Below are 20570 nucleotides of genomic sequence, written 5' to 3' on the forward strand. Positions count from 1 at the left end.
AGTTGGCATGTTACTTCGCTCCTTAGCTGGATTAAGTAATGCATGCTTAATTCTACCAGATATGGTCACTAAACAAGATGTCCCTTGTTCTTCCTTCCAAATCGCTTTCCAAAACCTTTACCTTCTCTGTTGGAATGAGCTGCCAGCCTCTTCCCAAACTGCTGAAACCAGCAACTGAAGACAACATTTCTGCCAGAACCACACCACATTCACAATGCACTTGCCAAAAAAAAAAAAAAAAAAAAAAACCTTGGAATTGTATACTGTGAATATTAGCTCTGTGATGTATTGCTAAAGCTCTTCTAAGTCGCTTTGGATAAAAGTATCTACTAAATGCATAAATGCAAAATCTACAGCAACTTTCTCGAAGGCAAAAGACTTGACAATTGCAACAGAATCACTGTCCGTGTAAACGCCCCTTTAGGCTTCCCTGCGTCATTGACAATAAGCAATGCATGTTTTGACACAAGTATTAAATGTCTGCCGTGATTTATAGGGGACGTATACTCACAGAAAGCCGCATACAAATGGATTAAAAGGCTTCAGACTTCATTAACTCGTGTCTGTGTTAATGGCATACGCTGCAGTCACAGCAGTGGTGATGACTGGCTCATCTTGCACTGCTGCTGGTGAGTGTCGTCTACATCTCAGATTAATGAAGCCTGTGTTCATAAACAGACACACTCAATGTGCGAGCTGTAGGACCATCTGGTACCATTAAAACTTTCTTCTTGAAACATAAAAATACTTTTCCTGTCTCTACAGTTTCATCGGTGAATAAATGTTTTCTCTGTTTGACACGCAGTGTGGACAACTGAAATGTCCACCTGGACATTTTTACTGATGTACTGATGGCTTAATCGGAGGCTTCTTAAGCTGCAGAATGTACTGCCGCAGAGCCTGAGAGAGCCTAGATAATTAAACTTGTATTCAACATAAATAAATTATGAAACATTCACTGAAAACACAGAGATAGTCAATAATTAGAAATGTGAGCGTACAAAATTCAGACAAACATTTTCAAGGACATTGGCACAAAATCCTCAATTAACCTGCAATCTCATGTTCACTGGCAATGTCATAGACAACTCATTATGAATTCATGCGAGAAGAGATTGTCATTAATAATACATTAGCATTCACACACTAGTGTATACGCCTCAGCATTTATGTAGACTATTGGATAAGTTCATTTCAGTCATTGGTGTTGATGTTGGCCTAAATGTAGAAATGAGGATTGCAAATGTTTGTCAACAGATTTTTATTAATAAGAGAAGTTTCTGTAATTCTAAGAGTGACATGACTATTTACACTGAAGTTCAAGTTGGTAATGTGTTATCCTGGAGGGTCAGGAAACAGCACCTTTAAAGCACCTGTTACGTAAAAACCAACCATAAGTCTGTCCGCCTTTAACCCTTTTATGTCCTATTGTCTTGCTTTGTTATCTTCATATAGTTTGAATTTATTTGTATCTTCTCATTTTTAATCCCTTGATATCTGCACACCACTAGTTCAGATACACAAAGAATATAACATTTTGAAGCTAAAAGCTTCGATCAAACTTAAGTCAGAAACATACTATGTGCAAGTACGCAAACTCAGATGCAAATGAATATGTACACTGCAAAAAAAACAAAAATTTTTGTCTTGTTTTCTAGTACAATTATTAAAACTTTCCTAAATCAAGATACATTAAATGACAAAAGATACTAACTTGGTTTCTCTTTGAAATGAGAGCAAGTTTTTCGTACCCATATTTTTCTTGTTTTAAGATTAAAGACACCTACTTTTGATAATTGTTCCAGAAAACAAGACTTAATATCTTAAGTAAGTTCCTTCTTAAGTAAATGTACCTTGATTTGGGAATTTTATATATATATTTATGGAAAAAGGACAAAACTACTAAGAAATGTATTTTTTCGTAGTGTATCTAAATGTGTTTTCTTGCATCGTGGCTGTAATAATTCTCAGTCTCCAAGGGGACTATTGTTAAGTTTCAGTGTCTTTGCTATTAAATCAAATGTAATATTATTCAGGTATGTATCATTAGTTGATCTGAGAGAAAAAAATTTGATGTAAAATACAAAATATGTGTTGCTACTCCATGCAAATAATTTTTTAGCTGTTTAACTAAAAGCACTTGCGTTCATGTACTTGCACAAAGTATGCTTTGGCCCTGAACGTGTAGAATGTGTATTTTGCATCCCTCGGTTGGTTTGTCATGAGATTATTTGGATTTACTAGGGCAGAATTCCTACATGATTTGTGGTGTGTTCCTCTGCAGTACTTTTCTGCATAGACGTTTATTTTTGTATTTTTCACATGGCAGGAACAAAGACCCAAAGAAGTGTAATATCAAGTAAATGTGATATATGAAGCCATACAAACACTGTGAGAATAGATCAGTAATAGCAGTACTACAAAGCACAGGCGAGAGCTGGCGTTCAGCCCATATACGAGAGAAACACACTTTACACAGAGTGCTTTAGAGTTAGTGTGAGAAGGATGGAGGGGAGATCTATAGTTTCCTCTTTCCTCATCAGATCAACACAAACCTGTAGTGTAAGAGAGAGAGGAAAGAAGTTCATTCATGTGTGCAGTGCAGAAGGTTTTATCACAGTATCTGCAATACAGACAGCTTAATTACATAATGAACAACATTTTAAAAGAATAAGCTAAAGTAACATGCAAACACTTTATTTGTTCACCATATTGAAAGTTTGGATTTGTTGGATTTTTTCAAAAGAAGTCTCTTATTCTTATCAAGACTGCATTTATTTGATCAAAAATACATTAAAAACAATAATATTGTGAAATATTATTACAATTTAAAGTAACTATTTATTCCTGTGATGCAAAGCTAAATTGTCAGAAGTCATTTTTGCAGTCTTGAGTGTCGTATGATCCTTTAGAAATTATTCTAATATGCTGATTTGGAACTCAATGTTGATTTCGACAATTATCAATGTTTAAAACAGTTGTGCAGCTTAATAGTTTTTGTGGAAATTGAGATACATTTTCCAAGGATCACTGAAAAAAATGATTAATTGAATTTACAAAAAAATAATAATAATAATAAGGTAAGTGGTTGCAATCATTTTATTTTAGCTACATTTAAATACATTTAGTTGATTAACATTTTATATTAAATGTAGCTAAAATAGATTGTTTGCAACTACTTTTTTACAGTGATTCTTTGATGAATAAAAAAATATATATTTCATTTAGAAATGCACTGTAACAATAAAAGATTTTTACTGTCACTTTCAATCAACTGAATACATCCTTTCTGAATAAAAGTACTTGTTTCAAAAATAAATGAATTTGAAGTGTTTCTGTATCTGTAATTTTTCTTTTCTTGTATACTGTTTTCAATAATCTAAAACAGACATAATAATTAAACGTTTAAGTTATTGATTTGTATAAATACATAAAAAAATGTATATAAGAAAATAATCACGATGCACTGGCACATAGCATGCCTTGTAAATATGCTTTCAGAACTCAAAACCTCAGTCTGAAAAAGATAATTTAAACCTTTATAAGACATTTACTTTAGTCTTAAAGGAGCAGTAACAAAATAAAATGGTCATTGTACATTATTTGGGATTGTGCCCTTAATGGCCTTAATAATGCATATTAACTAATAAGCAGGCACTTAACAAAAAAATAAATGAAAGAAATTCTGATATGAACAATATAAGCCCCTAAATAAACATTAACCTTATTGATGTTTGTATAATACAATATCTGCATGACAGTTCTGCTCCACTGTACCTTCACACTCAAAAGCCTTCAGTATGGTGGTGTAACTGGGCCCCAACCAGGAAGTGTAGGTTCCCATAACACGCAGCAGCTTTTTGGTGGAATCGCTGAACATAACATCAGGTTGCCCATAATTCACCGAGCTGAACAGAGAGAATCCTTCAGTGGCATTAGCAAATGCATTCTAGAAGACACAAACGAGTAAAACAAAATAAGAAAAAGAGAAAATGCAATCAAACAGAATTTCTGGAATCCTCAAACAAAGAAAAGGGCTGAGGGTGGGTATTAGTTTGGAATATGCATATGCATATTTTGTTTCATTTGCAAATATTGGAATCTTGTTGACAATCTTTGCTCATATCTTGCACCTTGCTTTGCTCAGTGTGTGTGTGTGTGTGTGTGCTAGTCCTGCTTTCATAACGGAGCTCACTATAGTGTCATCCTCCCCTAATGACACAGTGTAATGTTAGACGGTGTCTTGAGGAAATCAATGATCACCACAGGGCTCAGGCTGGATGTATTGAACGCATAAGTCAGCCTGATGAAATCTGTGTAATACTCGAGACGTTCAGAGATACCACTGTTAATATAGGTTTTGGCAGGGTTCGTTTAATCATACCGTTGAACGCTAATGTGCAGGAACAACACTTCCAATGAGAATTTCATGCTCTGTATTAAACAAAAGGGATTTCAGTTTTTTCATTTTACTGTTTGTATATTATTTCACAGATAATGTAATAAAAATGTGAATCAAACCTGATATCCACAGACAATGTAACCGTCTGGCAGTATGATGTCAATATATAATCTGTGGCATTTGTGTGTGTGTGTGTGTGTGTGTGTGTGTGCAGTACAATGTGGTCCAAAAGCCTGAGACTACTAGTTATACAAAAATGTTCTTCATTAAAACAATAAGAATTAAATTTGAGTCAACAGTTATATTAAAATAATAATTGGGCCTAAAAATAGTGCAGAATTATACATACTTCTTCGTTTCACATTAGGGGTGTACCAATACACTCATGTCTCATTTGGTTCGATACACAATACCAATCTCACAATAAAATATTATTATACAGTGCTCTCTTTTATTATTATTTTACTTCCAAGGCATAAAGAGTTAGCAAAAAGCACTGTTCATTAACCAGAATAGAAATACTTACAATTCTGCTTAGCTGAAAAGTCAGAATTGTTATATATGTTTGCACTCTGTTCTTGACCATATATTTTAAAGGTTTTAAATATTGTATTTCATTAAATAATGTTAATTATTATCATTATCAATTGTTACAATACATATTATCACCTTCCACAATACATATTGTGGCACCTTTGTATCATGATATATTGTGACACAGTGTATTGTTGCACCCCTATTTCACATAATACCTTTCATTTACTTTTCCCACTAGGTTTAAGTGCAAGAAATCCTGTATTTTCTAACTGTTCTCAGATTCTGGGCTCCAGTGTGTGACTGTGTGGCCATTTCTCCTGACCTGCACACGTTCCAAGAACTTGTAAACGCGGCATTTGTCCTCCAAACGCACTACCACAGCATTGGTTGGCACCACGGCCAGGTGGCAGCTCTCATGTTGGAACAGGTCAGCTTCTCTCCCATCAGGACACAAAAGTTTCAAGTCTTCCAGCTCCAGGTCCAGCGCCCAGGACTCCTGGTTCTTGCCTTACATGAATAATAAGCCAGACAAAGGTTTTTTACAGACAGCGACAATTTCTAAATCAGAAGGCGTGATGCAACATTTGTCTGATGAAGCGTTAAAAAATCAATCTAAAGCTTGCAAGGTTTTTAACAACAACAAAAAAAATTATATTAAACTGGCATCTGTGATCCCTGAACTTGGCGAACATGGTGTACTGAGACTAAACAAGGGTTTCACAGATCCCAGCAGGCACACAAAGAGATGCATTGTTGGGAAATGCTGCCCCCCTGTGTCTGTCAGCCAGTGAAACATGATACAGATTATGAAGTGAAGGCTACAATTGTCTTCCTTCAGTCCCTTAAAAAAATTCCATTTAATAAGAAACCAACTTGAAATTCTTACTGCATCTGGAAATTTTTTTGCTCTCCTGTTTAACTAGCTCTTCTTACACCTTGCACTACTCACCCTGCATGTTGTCGAAGACTGTAGTGTGCTTAACAAACGCAACATCCCCAAGATTCTCGGCCACACACCTGTGTGTTTAAAATAATAATAATATATAATAATACACATAAAATATATACACTACCATTGAAAGGTTTGGGATTAGTAGTATTTTTTTTTAAATAAATGTATAATTGTATTGCGTAAGGATGCATTAAATGAATCAAGTGACAATAAAGACATTTAGAATGTTACAAAAGATTTCCTTTTCAAACATTCTGTTCATAAAAAATACTGAAAAACCAAAATTCTTCACTAGCCCAACCATTTTCAACTAATAATAATAAGTTTCTTAAACCCTAATCAATATATATTAGGTTGTCTTGTAACACACAAGACTGGGGTAGAAGACTGCTGAAAAAGAAGCCTTGCTCTTACAGAAAAAAAACATATTGAAACAGAAAACAGTTATTTTTTGACTGTAAAATAATATGTCACAATACTACTGTTTTTGATTAAATTAACGGAGTCTTGGTAAATGTTCTTTCAAAAACTCAAACTTTTAAATGGTAATGTATTATTGTACATATATACATGGATTCGTTTTTGTTTTTTTTGTCCCAAACCCATTAAGTAATCCAGTATTCTCACTACACAAAGCACATTCATATTTTGAGAAAATGATTCCACTGCATTCCCTCACATCTCTGATCATACAGCACCTAAGAGCTCCAGCCTCCCCGAAGTGCCGTTCCCGAGGGTTGTTGGCGCAGATGTGGCGGTCGTTCTCGTCCCCAATGCAGGCCTCACACAGGTTCCTTGGGTTGTTTCCTTTGGGATCATGTTCTGGATCCTTCACTCCTGGGACACAGCTGTAGCCAAAGAAATCTCCTACCGCTGGAAACGATAGGGAGGCGGATATAGCTTTTTTAAATGGCTGCCAAAAGATGCAATTACATTCTCAATTTGCATCTGAACCATTTTTAACCACTTACCTTAAAAAATGAAAGCATTACTTAGTTAAACCAGATGTCAAAGCTTTGTAATCTATAACAGATAGCATCCGTAACTATTTGACATGAGCCACATAATGCAGTGATCTCACCATGGGGAAAGTTGCACTGCTCATCCACGCTGATCTGTGATGTATTGACCAAGAAGCCGATGGGGACGGTCCAGCCCACTGTAGTCCGCATCCCTGGGTGACAAGAACTGCGTTCATGCATCTCCAGCAGTGACAGATCGCTGGACGATGTCCGTGCCATTGCAACCACGTAATAATTAATGCCATCTGTGTCCGACACAAAACATTGGTAAAGACACGTGAACACACACTGACGTCAGATCTCTAATCTCTGGTGTTTTTATTGTTTTAATAGTTTAAACATACTCACCCACACCGTTATAAGACTCTCCAACAGCCACATCTAAGCCATAGCAAAACCCAGCTGTATAGATCTCATCGGCATACATAGTCGAGGCATCTGCAGTGCCATTCTGTTTACATAACAGACAAATTATATTACACCATATACTGAGAAAATTCCATCATATAACAGAAAAGCGAAACATATCAAGCATTTTGTAAGACTGAATAAACAGTTGATAAGTTGAGTGAGTGCAAGAAAAACAAAGGAGGAGCAAAAATTAGGGCAATTGTATGACTCAATGTGAAGTAATTTTCATGCACAGTATCTGATTTTATTTGCATCTTGGGAAGCAATTGTCTACCACCTTTATTTGCTTCATGCAGTCAGTGGGACTTTGGCCCCTCATACACAGGAGTTGTCCGCGGATGTTCCTGGCTGTGGCATTCCCAGCTAGATCCAAACACTTTTGCTCTTCAGCATCAGATACTGTGCACCACCTGACTGCAATGAAAATTCCATTTCAATTCAAGATCTATACTTTCCCAAGGAGTAAAAATCATCAAATACATCTCAGGATAAGTATTTCTTAACTGCACCTGGATACTGGTCAGAACGTTTACTTACATTTCATTGATTTCTATTTATTTTTTGCACATTTTAGAATAATAGTAAAGTAAACCCAAAAGAGATAAAGCGATGACCAAAACTTTTGATACAACTTAGAACATTTGATATTTCAAAATCTTCAAAGAAGTCACTTCTAAGCAACGTAATGAGCCAATTGTACAGCCAAACAGTATTGAATAAGTTCCTGGATCTTCTTTTCCATGAATAAATAATTAAAATAATCTCTAGATGAAACAAAATAAACTGATTAGAATAACAGTTAAAGTAATAAATTAATTAAAATAATAAAATAAAATAATACAGAATGGCACAATTTATATTTGCCTGCAAAAATACTGCCAAGCAACTTTTAGATTAAAATTTGAGAAACATAAATTCAGTGAAGTTTGTCCAAACATTTTCCTTAAACTGAATGCTATATAAAGTTCCCCTAGTTCATTCTGATCTCAAATGAATCAAGTGTAAAAAGCCAATCCAAAAAAAAAAAAAAGAACATTTAGTTTTATATTCAGACAATGTCATAGTAAGCCCAAAAAGCTAAAACACATAAATATAGTACTTACTAATGTTGTTTTCGGTGGACATAGAAACCAGAACAAGTAAGAGCAGAACCACAGCAAGGTGTCCTCCTGGATGATCCATGCTGACTTTGAACAGTAACCTTCCAAATGGGCTCAGACTCACAGGGGTGGTGTGGGAAGTAAAGTAAAAACGAGAAAAAGTAAAAAGTCAGAAAAAAAAGCCTTGGGGCTCATATTGCTCCCTTTTTAGGGTACCCAGAAGTCTCAAAAACCAAGAGGGGAGGGAAAAACTTTCCATTAGGTCTTTACCAAAGTTTCCCTGCCTTTTTTTTTCAGATCTAACATTGTTATTTTCCACTTATCCGATCACGATGGGCATCTAGTGTTTCTCTTCCTTATCCAATGGGACATCATGGCATGCAAGCTTTTGCACACCTCACTGCACCTGGCACCGGTCAGGTCAGATCATTTCTGAGGTTATAATTAAGACACAATAGCTTTTTGTTGACAGCCACTAAAGCCCCTCAAGATTAAACCAAAAGTCTGAAACAAGCCAAGTTTGATTGGAGATATGGATGAAGGGGCAACAGGAGATTCTTTTGTGCCACTATGCAGTTGAGAAAGCATATAAGTCACTCGATACCTACTCTGCATCTTAATTCTCATGTCACTTTCCCTATAATCAATGCTTTATTAAAGGAGACACAAGTCAACTATGAGATAGGAGACAGCGTTTCAGAGCCAAAAACAAACCTATAAAGGTACACATGCATTGATGTCTACATTTGGCCAAAACAATAATATATATTCTATTTAAATTAAATATATAATAAATAAATGTTAATAAATGCAAGAAATAAAATTTAATTTTAAAAAATCCCACACAATGTTGTTTTTTAAAAGCGATAAAAAGATTGATGTCAATGGCTTTAACATGACAGCTGGTTCAATATTTGAACATAAAATCTGACTCTAATTTAGCCCGAATGCTATATGCAGTAACTAGATATATTCCTCTGTTTTTAGTGTTGTTGCAAGCAAAGGAAAAAAGCAAGAGCGTTTTATCCCCAGAGGTGCAATTGTGTTCCACACGACATTGACCTCAGTGCCATAAATGCCCCCAAAATTACACTGCATTGATTATACATGAAAAATCTATGATATTGAGTGGAACGGAATTGTGTCTAGTCACTTGAGGGCCGTCAGACGTCTTATCTCCCTGCCCTTCGGTGCCCCTGACTCCCTATCCTTTTTTTCCCCATATAGAAAATGACATGGCCATTAATCAACAAAGCTATTTTAGAACAAAAAACTGTCATGCCACTGGCTCCTTGACTGCTATCATGCAAGGACATTTTGCTTTCTTTAAGCAGCTCTCTCTAATAGTTTGTAACTAATAATATAAATGATAATTCACTTTCAGGTAAATTGATACAGTACAGAACTGATGAGCCTAACCTACAGTTGTAAACTTGGAGGTGTTGTAACACCAGATTTTATATAAGATTTCTAAAGATGTCAATGCTGTCGGGTTAGTTTTAGCGTTGGGTAGAGTAGATGTGTATTGATCAGCACCTTTAATTTATTTTGCTATAGTAAGGATCTTTGAGATTTGCCTTAAAGGAACAGTTCACCAGAAAATGAAAAATATATTTTTCATTTATCCACCCTCATGCCATCCAAGATGTAAATGTGTTTGTTTCCTCATTACAGATTTGGAGAAATGCATCACGTCATTTGCTCACCAATGGATCTTCTGCAGTGAATGGGTGGCGCCAGAATGAACGCCAAACAACTGAAGTGAACTGAAGTCCAAAAGTAATTCACAAATTTCCTTCCATTAATTAACCTCTTGTCATAAAAACTTACTAAATTTTAAACTAAAAAATTATAATAATAAATAATAATAATAAATCCATCAAGTCGTTTTAACTTTAAACAATTTCTTCTAGTCAAAATAAAGTCCATGATACATAATAACGCCCTTCCAATTAAGCAACAAATTCATATATGTCTTGAAATCCTGTGGGCTGGTAAATGTTTTGCCAATTTTAATTTTGAGGTAAATTCCTATAATACCATTTCATGTTTGTATAACTGTAAAAAAAAAAAAAAAATTGAAATCACCACTAGCTCGCATAAGCTACTAAACTTGTAAGACAGAAACGTGTCGTTACAAAATAAAGTTATTTTATTCAGGTACATTCGGCGGACTGCGGTATCCCACAATGCTCTCGCGCGTCCCTTGTTTATGGTGACGTCACGGCGCCGTCTTTTCAGTCTCTCTGGGTGGCGGCAGACAGTCTGTCAGCGTCTGAAACACGACTTCGAAGAAAACAGTAAAATCACGGAACACTAACACAAACATGAATCTCCATCGCAGCTAAAGGTAAAAGCGATCTTTAATGTCACTTTGATCTGTTGGAAATAAATGCGGCGAGTAAATAATGGTCGTTGTTAGCACAATTAGCACAGCTGCTGCAAACGGGCCGATTTTTAGAAAACGTTACATACAGTTATTATGCAGAATTTATTATGCCATGTCGACCGCTTCAGTTTTTGCGTGTTAATTTATATTTTTGTTGTTGTTTTGTGTTGACTCTGCTTGGATATCTGATCAAATTTTAGGGACTTGTATCCGTTAAAGTAGATCATCTGTAATTTAGTGTTATTTTCACCCATCTTGTGTAAATAATCTGCTGGATAAACGTTTCCATTGATTAAAAGCTCAGTGTGTATTTCATTGCATGTCAGTCATTTGATTTTGTTGCCTGTAAGACTCTTAGAACGTAACAGGCTCTCCTTAAAGGCTCTCTCTGATATTTCCTGAAAAGGTTCGCATGGGCAGTTGGGCACCTAAACGTCAGTGTTAAAACTGTGAAAAATGTGTGTGAATTATTATTATTATTATTATTATTATTATTATTATTATTATTTTGCTATTCTATACTATTTTGGTGGCTAGAAAATTGTAACTTGAGTGTATACATCTAATTAAACACTGTATGCTATATGATCCAGATTGCAAAATCTAAGAACTAAGTTGAGGCAATGGGAAAGCATTTGAAAAAAAAAAAGAAAATGCAAATGTTACTATTTAAAGTGGACATGTCAGAATCATCACTATTTAAAGTTCTTTCATATCCATTGAAGCACAATTTTCTGCTGTCTATAAAGAGCAAGTTTATTTATATAGCACTTTTCGAATGGAATTAAAATTATTATCATAAAAAATAAACACAACAATAAAAAAATGGATTTAAAATGAATTAAAACAGTTAAGAAAAAAATATTATTCATAAAATACAGTGCAATGGCGTCGGATGTAGCACAAAAGAAGATACTTCATAACTATTTGTAATTTAATTATTTTAATTCAATTTAATTAACTGTATAATAATAAAATTACATTTCTGAATATTTACTCAAATTGAAATGCTAATTATGCTATCATTTTGAATTAAAAAAAAAAACACAATTTTTTTTAAAAAATATCTGTTAATATGGGGATTCAGAAGGGAAACAAGCCGTGCATCGGTTCCAGTTCTCTGACTTTCAATGTGCAGAGACTCCCAGGCACCTCTCTTATCCTGTCACTCACTCCTTCCTTCCTGAAGAAATGACCATGAGAAAGGCACTGCTGTGGAAAAAGTTTAACATGCTGCTTTGGTTTCAATATTCTTTTTTAGGATCCAATGGGAAGACAGAGTCTGACTGTGTGCATACTGAAAGGCTGTGCTGAGAGTCACCTGAGGAGTTGTGCAAGTAAGACTCTCCTCATCTTGGAGATTTTTTTTTTAGTTGTCATGATTGAAGAGGCATTGAATAAAATTTCACTACACAATTTAAAAGTCATTCTTCAAGGACTCATAGTCTATAATTAGTCATGATGTCGTTGTGAACAGTGCCCTTGAACATTACTCCGTAATGGTGAGTCCTACACCCTTAAAATGCTTGTTCCTTTCTGCCTCTACTAAAGTGCTCCTCCACTATCTTTGATGTCACTCCATAATGTGCATCTCTCTCTCCTCGGTTGCCAAGGAGACGGCCCCCTGTCTGAAACACACGCACACACAAACACACACACACACACTGTGGTTGTGGAAATATTTGTTGCAGAAGAGAGAGAGAGAGGCAGAGCACAGCTGCACTCTCTAAAAAATGTAATTAAGTCTTCATCTTTGCGTTTTTTTTTTCTCTTATTGGTAATTGATTCTGGCCCACTGTTCTGTAGAACTTTGAAAATAAGCTGTTGATTTGTGGTGTTTCTTGGTTTAAATGTGTATTTGTAACACCTTTCCTTTCAGTGCAGTGAACCAAATGGGGCATTGCAGTACTCACATCATCTTCCTGTTCCTGCTTCAGTTCTTACAGACATCAGCTAAAGGTAAAGAATTGGCTACTTTTTTTATTTTATTTTATTTATTTTAAATTTTACTTAATTACATTTCATGTTCTCTTGTATAGTTTAATTATTATTATTATAAATAATAATAATAATAATAATAGTAATTATTATTTATTTTGTGATGTGGGTATTTTTTTTAAAGAAATTATTACTTCAACAAGCGTAAATTAAATTGATCACAAGTAATAATGAACAACATTTTGAACTTTACATTAATTAGAGAGTCATTTTCAATCCTTCTTTTTTTATATAATATATATATATTTTTTTTTCAAATCAGCATATTAGAATGATTTCTGAAGGACCATGTGACACTGAAAACCAGTTATGGCTGCTGATCATTCAGCTCTGCATAACAGGAATAAATTACTTTTTTTTTTACAATAAATAATAAAAATACAAAATTACTATAGTATTAAATATAAATTACTATTACTATAGTGGCATTAACTAATAAGGCACAGTCAAAATGTCGAGCCATAAGGCAGTTGGTTTGGTGTGCCTAGTCGTAGTTGTGCTTTTATCAGGTGTCAGTGTGCTCTCTCTCCTCACGCTCTGTTAGCGAGTCTCACAGAGGGGCATAAAACATGAATGCTAGGTTAATTGATCTGTGTCACTGATGCTCTCTGGCCTTTATTCTGTGTAGTCAATTTGTAAAGTCGACAGAGTTCAGTGTCACAGGAAATTAAGGCAGAGAGAAGGGAAGAAAACAGTCTCAGTTATCAGGCAGAGAGAGGCTTCTCTGTGAGGTCTGGCATCATGCTGCTCTTCCTTAATTAATTTCATTGTTCCCTGAGTTTTTGCAGCTGGTGACAACTGACAAATGACTACAGACTGGCTCCCTTTTTCCTTCATTTATGATTGAACTCCCCGGCTTTCTGTTTTCTGTCTCTCTCCAGATGTCTCCATTGACTGCATGTGTGTCGGCAGTGACTGTAATGAGCAGCAGTGCACCGGAGACCAGTGTTACACCTCCGTTATCATTAGCAACGATGTGACAACGTTCAAACGTGGCTGCCTTATCGGGCCAGAGAGCAAGCGCATGACCTGCTCCGCAACACCCTCGGCTAGTCATGTCGTAGAATGCTGCTCTCAACACATGTGCAACGCCAACGTCTCCAAAGAGACCCTACTTCGACTACTGCTGACAAGTAAGTCAATTAATTCTTTATAAATTCAAGATGTTAAACAATGAAATGCATTTTACCAAACTGTTTAAATGTACTTTCTTTCTTTATTATATAAGAAATATAATTAAACTGTTATCCATAAATCATTGGGCAATCTTTTAGCCCAGTTATTATATATTTAATTAATTCTAGCAAAAATGTTTTTTTTTGTTTTCCATTATATTATGTCATTGGGCCAGATTCAAGTGAATATATTTCACTGTGTTTGTTTGCTCCGAAAATGTCCAGAAGGAGAAGCGGCTGTGCATTACCGTGTGGAGATTCTGGTTCTCTTTGTGTTGGGGCCGTTCGTGGTTCTGGGTTTGCTGTCTGTGCTGGCTTTGCTGGTGTGCCGTAGACTCCATCACGGGCGACTGGAAAGACTGCATGAGTTTGACACTGAGCAGGGGGCCATTGACGGGCTTATCGCATCTAATGTCGGAGACAGCACACTCGCGGTATTTCATTTCTATAATATTTTGCAAATATCAGATCTTGCATAGAAGATGTTACAGCTCTTTATTTGGGCAAAGTGAATAATTGTAATGGGAAAGTTCACTTATTCATAAACTTCCACTTTAAAAGACCTGTGTTTTTGAAATGTCTCTGATGCTCATCAGGGCTGCTCCTTTAAAACGGTAATATTGTGAAATATTATTACAATTGCAAGAAGTGTTTTCTATTTTAATATATTTTAACATGTAATTTATTCCTTTCATGGCAAAATAAATTTAGTGGTCAACCAATATATTGTCAAGGCCGATATATCAGCCGATATTTGGCTTTTTTTAAATATAGGCACCGGCTAATACGTTTTTCTGATTGACCGATGTGTTCGAGACGGGAGTTTTATTTTGACGCCGCTGAGAGCAGCAGCACCTGAGCACACAGTGCTCACACTCTCTCTTGTTTACAGTGATCTTTAACAGTCTAATACGGATAGAAGTCTGTCTAATAATCAGATCAGGAATGATTATATACAGTAAGTATTCTAACGATTGCTTTTATATTAGGCCTATTAGTAATAGAAAGGCAAACATAATACTTTATCGTTTGTCGTCTGCATTAAGCAAATATGCATTTATATTATTTAAACAAATCTTTGAATGACTAATGAGCATTTAATTTCACAAACTTTGCACACTTGGTTGAATCCAGCTGGGAGGTCTTGTGAAGTGTGCATTTTTATCCAGCATGATCACGTGTTCTCTGTGATGGTCGGTCCACATGAATTGAATGCTTTAAACGTTAAACTCATGATTTTAAATTATGCTGCTTTATGCATTTGCCCACGGTCATATTCATCTAACTTTCTCTGTGTGCTATATGTAAAATGAGGGTTAACCTGGCTTTATTTGAGAAATATGATTCCCAATGCACACAAACTTCCCAGAGTGCACTGTTGGTTACAGTGTTTACTTCCTTTTAAACTAAATTTTTATTAATCATTTATTTATTTGTGAAAAATATTTTGTCATCTTAAACATAAGTACGTTTCGTTTACACATTTATTTTTTTAATCCATTGTCAAATTAGTTCAGATTTTTTAAATATTACTAATAATAATAATAATAAAAAAATTATATCAGCTTTATATTGGCTATTCCCCCCCGTTTCCCAATATATCGGCATCGGCTGTCAAAAAACGTATTGGTCGACCACTAGTTAAATTGTTATTCTGTATTCAGTTTTTAACAGTTAGATAAGGACTCAAAAGTCTTGTGTTGTGTTCTAGGATCTAATGGATCACTCCTGCACATCAGGAAGTGGTTCAGGACTGCCCTTCCTGGTGCAGAGGACGGTTGCTCGGCAGATCAGCCTGGTAGAGTGTGTCGGTAAGTCAAATCACAGGTGCATAAAAGACTACTGAATCTGTAACACTACTATATATATTTTTATGTAACATATTACACAATTATGTAATCTCTGTCTAGTGCGGAGAATGATGTATGTGATCAGATTTTTGTGTGCTCTTTGTTCTCAGGTAAGGGACGGTATGGGGAAGTGTGGAGAGGTCAGTGGCAAGGAGAGAATGTAGCAGTGAAGATCTTCTCTTCCAGAGATGAGAAGTCATGGTTTAGAGAGACGGAAATATACAACACTGTTCTACTACGTCATGAAAATATATTAGGTGAGGCGGACATCTGTAATCTCAAACAAAAGCATCTTTTCTTTTAGTAAAATAAATGCTGGAGCAAAAAACTCGCTTGGTGCATTGTGTAATGTTATTTTAAACTTTTCTTTGCAGGATTTATGGCTTCTGATATGACCTCCCGAAACTCTAGCACTCAGCTGTGGCTCATCACACACTACCATGAGAACGGCTCACTCTACGATTACCTGCAGCGTGTTGCTGTGGAGATGGCAGATGGACTGCACATGGCGGCATCGGTAGCCAGCGGGCTGGTGCACCTGCACACGGAGATCTTTGGCACTGAGGGCAAACCGGCCATCGCTCACAGAGACCTGAAGAGCAAGAACATCCTGGTGAAGAAAGATCTGCAGTGCTGCATCGCCGACCTGGGTAATCTGACCGTCTTTCTACTAATTGCAGGGTTACATCTCACAATTCTGACTATTGAATAAATATATATATATATATATATATATATATATATATATATATATATATATATATATATATATATATATATATATATATATAAATTTTACAATTCTCTTCATCTGTTTGTATCTCTCTCTAGGTCTGGCAGTAACACACACACAGTCTGACAATCAGCTGGATGTAGGAAATAATCCAAAAGTGGGAACTAAGCGCTACATGGCTCCAGAGGTTCTAGATGAGACCATTCAGACGGACTGTTTTGATGCCTATAAGAGGGTGGACATCTGGGCCTTTGGGCTGGTGCTGTGGGAGATCGCTCGCAGAACCATCAGCAACGGTCAGCTTACTGGACTCTGTTCAGAAAGATTTAATTGTTTGCTGCATTTAAGGACAATATAGATCAGACTCTTCTCCAAATGAACATTCAGTGGCTTACTGTTTTCATCCACTGTTATCCTATAGGAATTGTAGAAGAATACAAGCCACCTTTCTACGACCTGGTGCCTAATGACCCCAGCTTTGACGACATGAGGAAAGTGGTTTGTGTGGAGCAACAAAGGCCGTTTATTCCCAACCGCTGGTTTTCAGATCCCGTAAGTACTGATGAGACACACTCTGTATCCCTGTAAACATGTTTACCTTGGAGTGGCTAAGTTAATAGTCCCCTCATATAGATTGCTGTATGAATGAGTAATGCGTGCAATGGAATGCATTTTTTCCATTCCAGTTCTGTTGATCCGAAAATTAAAGTTTTTTTTTTTTTTTTTAATGTGTCTTTGGATAAATGCTTGAAATGAGGTTTTATGTTGAACACAAGCTGAAGGTGTTTTCATGGTTTATTCTTACGACTTAAAGTACATCAGTGTTACCCCACCCAGTTTGCTAAGCTTTTACAAAATCTTTAAAAAGTTGCTAATAACAAGTGGCTGAACCACAGAGGTCATCAGAGACATTAAACGTCACCAAATCAAAATAAAAAATACCTTCTCTACTCACTAGCCAGCTTTCACAGCCTTATTGTGTTTCCAGTCACAATCTTGCAAACCATGCTAACTAAAACCTTGTTAGAATTTAAGTAAATACTAATAGAGTTGTTGAGGGCTGGTGGGGATGTTGAAAGTTTGTTTATAGCCTAACTTTAGCTTTTTACATCAGGCCATTTGTATTTAGGCTTCAGAATCCATGAAAGCTATTCATTTGTGAACAAAACGTGTCAAAACAATACACTTTTCTTGGTCACAGAGTTTATTTTCTACTGTGACACTAAAGCTAATGGAAAAATCCCATTGGGTTATTGTTAAGGGAACCAGGGTGATGCAGATTTCCAGATTGGCCTATAAAAATGCATTATACCTGCAGCACTCTAAAGCAGACGGTCTTTAGACTAAAAAAGGAACTAAATCCCTTATTTTCCATGTATAAATGTTAACAATTGTAGTTGACAGATCCTCACGGTGATCTGAAAACAAATGTCTGTGTGTTTTTGTGTGGTCACAGACCCTGTCTGCTCTGGTGAAGCTGATGAAAGAGTGCTGGTACCAGAACCCCTCGGCTAGACTCACTGCCCTGCGTATCAAAAAGACTTTGGATAAAATCCACAGCTCACTGGAGAAGGGCAAAACCGACTGCTGAGGAGAGAGAGCCGCAGAACTGCTTGACCGCTCATACAGACACTGTGTAACCACACATCTGCCATCTGTCCCAACTCTAACATGCTGTTTATTCCTTTTGTTCTTCCTGTCCATCGGCCTGAAAACTTTTTATAGAGAATTACGCTCTCTTTTATGGATCATTTTTCCCACTGAACCCGGTGGGACTCCCATTTCCACTCCAGAAACAGTGTAAAGGAGAAAAATACGGACATGGCCTGACTGACCCTCCATCATGGAATTTTTTTTTAGCACCATCACATTGTCTATTTAACCATTGGCGAACTTTTAAGACTTGTACCTTTCGGAAAAACGAAGAGGACAGATACACACGCCAAAATGCAATCAGTACCCAATGTGTGTGTATGTGTGCGCATGATTCTTAATACAACCAGAAAAACTTTATAGCTGTAATGTCACATGCTTTTAGAAATCAGATGTTTTTGAGCTTTTCAAAGATTCTTGTAGATGAATAGATCACATGTAAGTCACCGTTTCTGAATTTGCTATAGTGGACTTATAAAGCTCTTTGGTTACAAAATGCCACTGTGTACAGTAGAGAACTACAGACTAGTGTCTTTAATTAGGCCTGTTTAGTGATCAGAATACAGTGGTTAAAAAGATAGTTCACCCAAAAATGAAAAACCTGTCATCACTCATGTCATTCCGAAACTTAATCACTGTGGAACATAAAAAAAGATGTTTTAAAGAATGTTCACGCTGCTCTTTTTCCATACAATGAGTGCATTTAGTGTTTCGAAACATAGGAAACATTTTAAAATGGGTTATGGAATGACATGAGTGATGACAAATGACAGAATTCATTTTTTGTGTGGGAACGTTTTTTCTTGGTCCTAGTCTAGTCCAGCTCCTAGCAGCCCAAGAGAGCTTCCTTTGACACAAGGCCTTTCTGACCTGTTGCCTCTATGCCTGCCTGACAAAAGCCATTGTAGCACATCGTAGTGCTTTTTTGTAGCTGTTTGTCTTTCTCTTTGCCCTCAATGGCATGCATACTTGATGTTTCTTCACTGACAATCAGCCGCTGTCCAGTAGGGCCTGAATTATTTGCTATTAATGCAATGTACAAAATCGCATAAGTCGCATAGGGTACAAAACCCTACTTATGAGTGTTCAAGGTGACAGAGCTAGTCATAAACACTCTGTTTTTTTTTTATTTGCATATGTTTAACCTTACGCTTTTTGACACTTTTGTATCACATACGCCATAAACCATGAGAATGCTGATGATTTTTAAATTTGAAACGTTTTTGACTATTTAAAAGTGCGACGTCACTCTAATATAGGATTTATGAGGTTTATAAAGGAAAACACTATTGTTATGTCCCAAGTCGAAATGGTTTGTGTATGTTGCCTTTGGTTTGGGGTTGAGTTGTGTGGCGTTTTATTAAGAATATGTTGATGCTTTCATGACACTATATGAGGCGGCTCCGTGCCGCTCAACACTGGTCACTTTTGCTCTCCCAAAAACGGACGAACGTTTACATATTTGTGTTCTACAGGGGAACTATGATAGGGATTAGACTACAGGAATTGTTGCATTATGAACTGTGAATATGTTATAATGAAGAAACCATATGTATGATGTTACTGGAATTTAAATGCAAGACACATTTATGAATTTAAAAAAAAAAAAAAAACGCTTTATTTGTTACAACAGTGGAATGGTTTTCCGTCACATCCTTGTGCTTAACAAAAGGTTGCTTATGCTGTGATCATGCTTTCTTTTTAGCAGTAAATTTCAAGAATCTTGTTGTGGATTATCATGCATCTGTCTTGCGTTTTCCTGTACAGAGATGAGTTAAATGAAGCCTTAGGAAAATGTTCCCCATTGTCCGAGTCTGCTGGGAAATGACCTTATCTGTGGTGATGTTTACAGGAGGTCTCCAGCCTCTCTCTGATAACCAGTGCTTTCATAGCTGGTAGTACACCAGCTGAAGCTAATGAGAACGTGAATGCCAACCGATCTGCAGACGCAAGATCAGTTGTAGACCGCTTTAATAACTCTTTAAAAATTAGCTCTGAAATAAGCTTAGGTGTAGTTCCACTGCTTTCTTCCAGATGAAGTTTTCCTATAGAAAGGAACGACATTTGTTTTCCATTTAGCATGATGGAAAGATCCTTTATGAATTCATTTGTATGTAATGGGGGAGAAAATCGGTTTTTATGCCATTAAAAAGGCTTCAGCCGTTGTTAACCAAACTGTTACTTTATTGTCTCAATGGATTTAACAACTTTTGTTAGTGAGGAACATTAGGCAAAATCTGGTGTATTTACATGCTGAAAAATAAAATAAATCTCATGCTGGGCTTTTATTTGAAGAATTCAGTGCTGATGTCATTCTTGTCTCAACCTACATTTTTTAGATGCTCTTT

General features: G+C 36.1%; 2 protein-coding genes across 2 annotated transcripts; one reads left to right on the plus strand and one right to left on the minus strand.

The window, feature by feature from the left end:
* Positions 1-1262: 1262 nt before the first annotated feature.
* otomp (otolith matrix protein) lies at positions 1263-9004 on the minus strand. The gene is made up of 9 exons (XM_026205315.1): positions 8428-9004; positions 7602-7738; positions 7262-7364; positions 6973-7158; positions 6590-6764; positions 5889-5956; positions 5262-5446; positions 3778-3949; positions 1263-2555 (listed from the first exon to the last, which is right to left on the minus strand). Exons 1-9 carry the CDS (start codon positions 8504-8506, stop codon positions 2545-2547), a joined length of 1116 nt encoding a protein of 371 aa, XP_026061100.1. The 5' UTR covers positions 8507-9004; the 3' UTR covers positions 1263-2544.
* Positions 9005-10639: 1635 nt separating this feature from the next.
* LOC113045133 (activin receptor type-1) lies at positions 10640-19849 on the plus strand. Its single transcript, XM_026205317.1, has 11 exons — positions 10640-10774; positions 12075-12150; positions 12693-12772; positions 13693-13944; positions 14212-14420; positions 15698-15797; positions 15947-16093; positions 16211-16486; positions 16668-16865; positions 16991-17121; positions 18026-19849. The coding sequence occupies exons 3-11, from the start codon at positions 12706-12708 to the stop codon at positions 18158-18160; spliced, it is 1515 nt and encodes a 504-aa protein (XP_026061102.1). The 5' UTR covers positions 10640-10774; positions 12075-12150; positions 12693-12705; the 3' UTR covers positions 18161-19849.
* The last annotated feature ends 721 nt before the right edge of the window (positions 19850-20570 follow it).

Source organism: Carassius auratus, chromosome 27 (genome assembly GCF_003368295.1).
Source record: "Carassius auratus strain Wakin chromosome 27, ASM336829v1, whole genome shotgun sequence".
Taxonomy (NCBI): domain Eukaryota; kingdom Metazoa; phylum Chordata; class Actinopteri; order Cypriniformes; family Cyprinidae; genus Carassius; species Carassius auratus.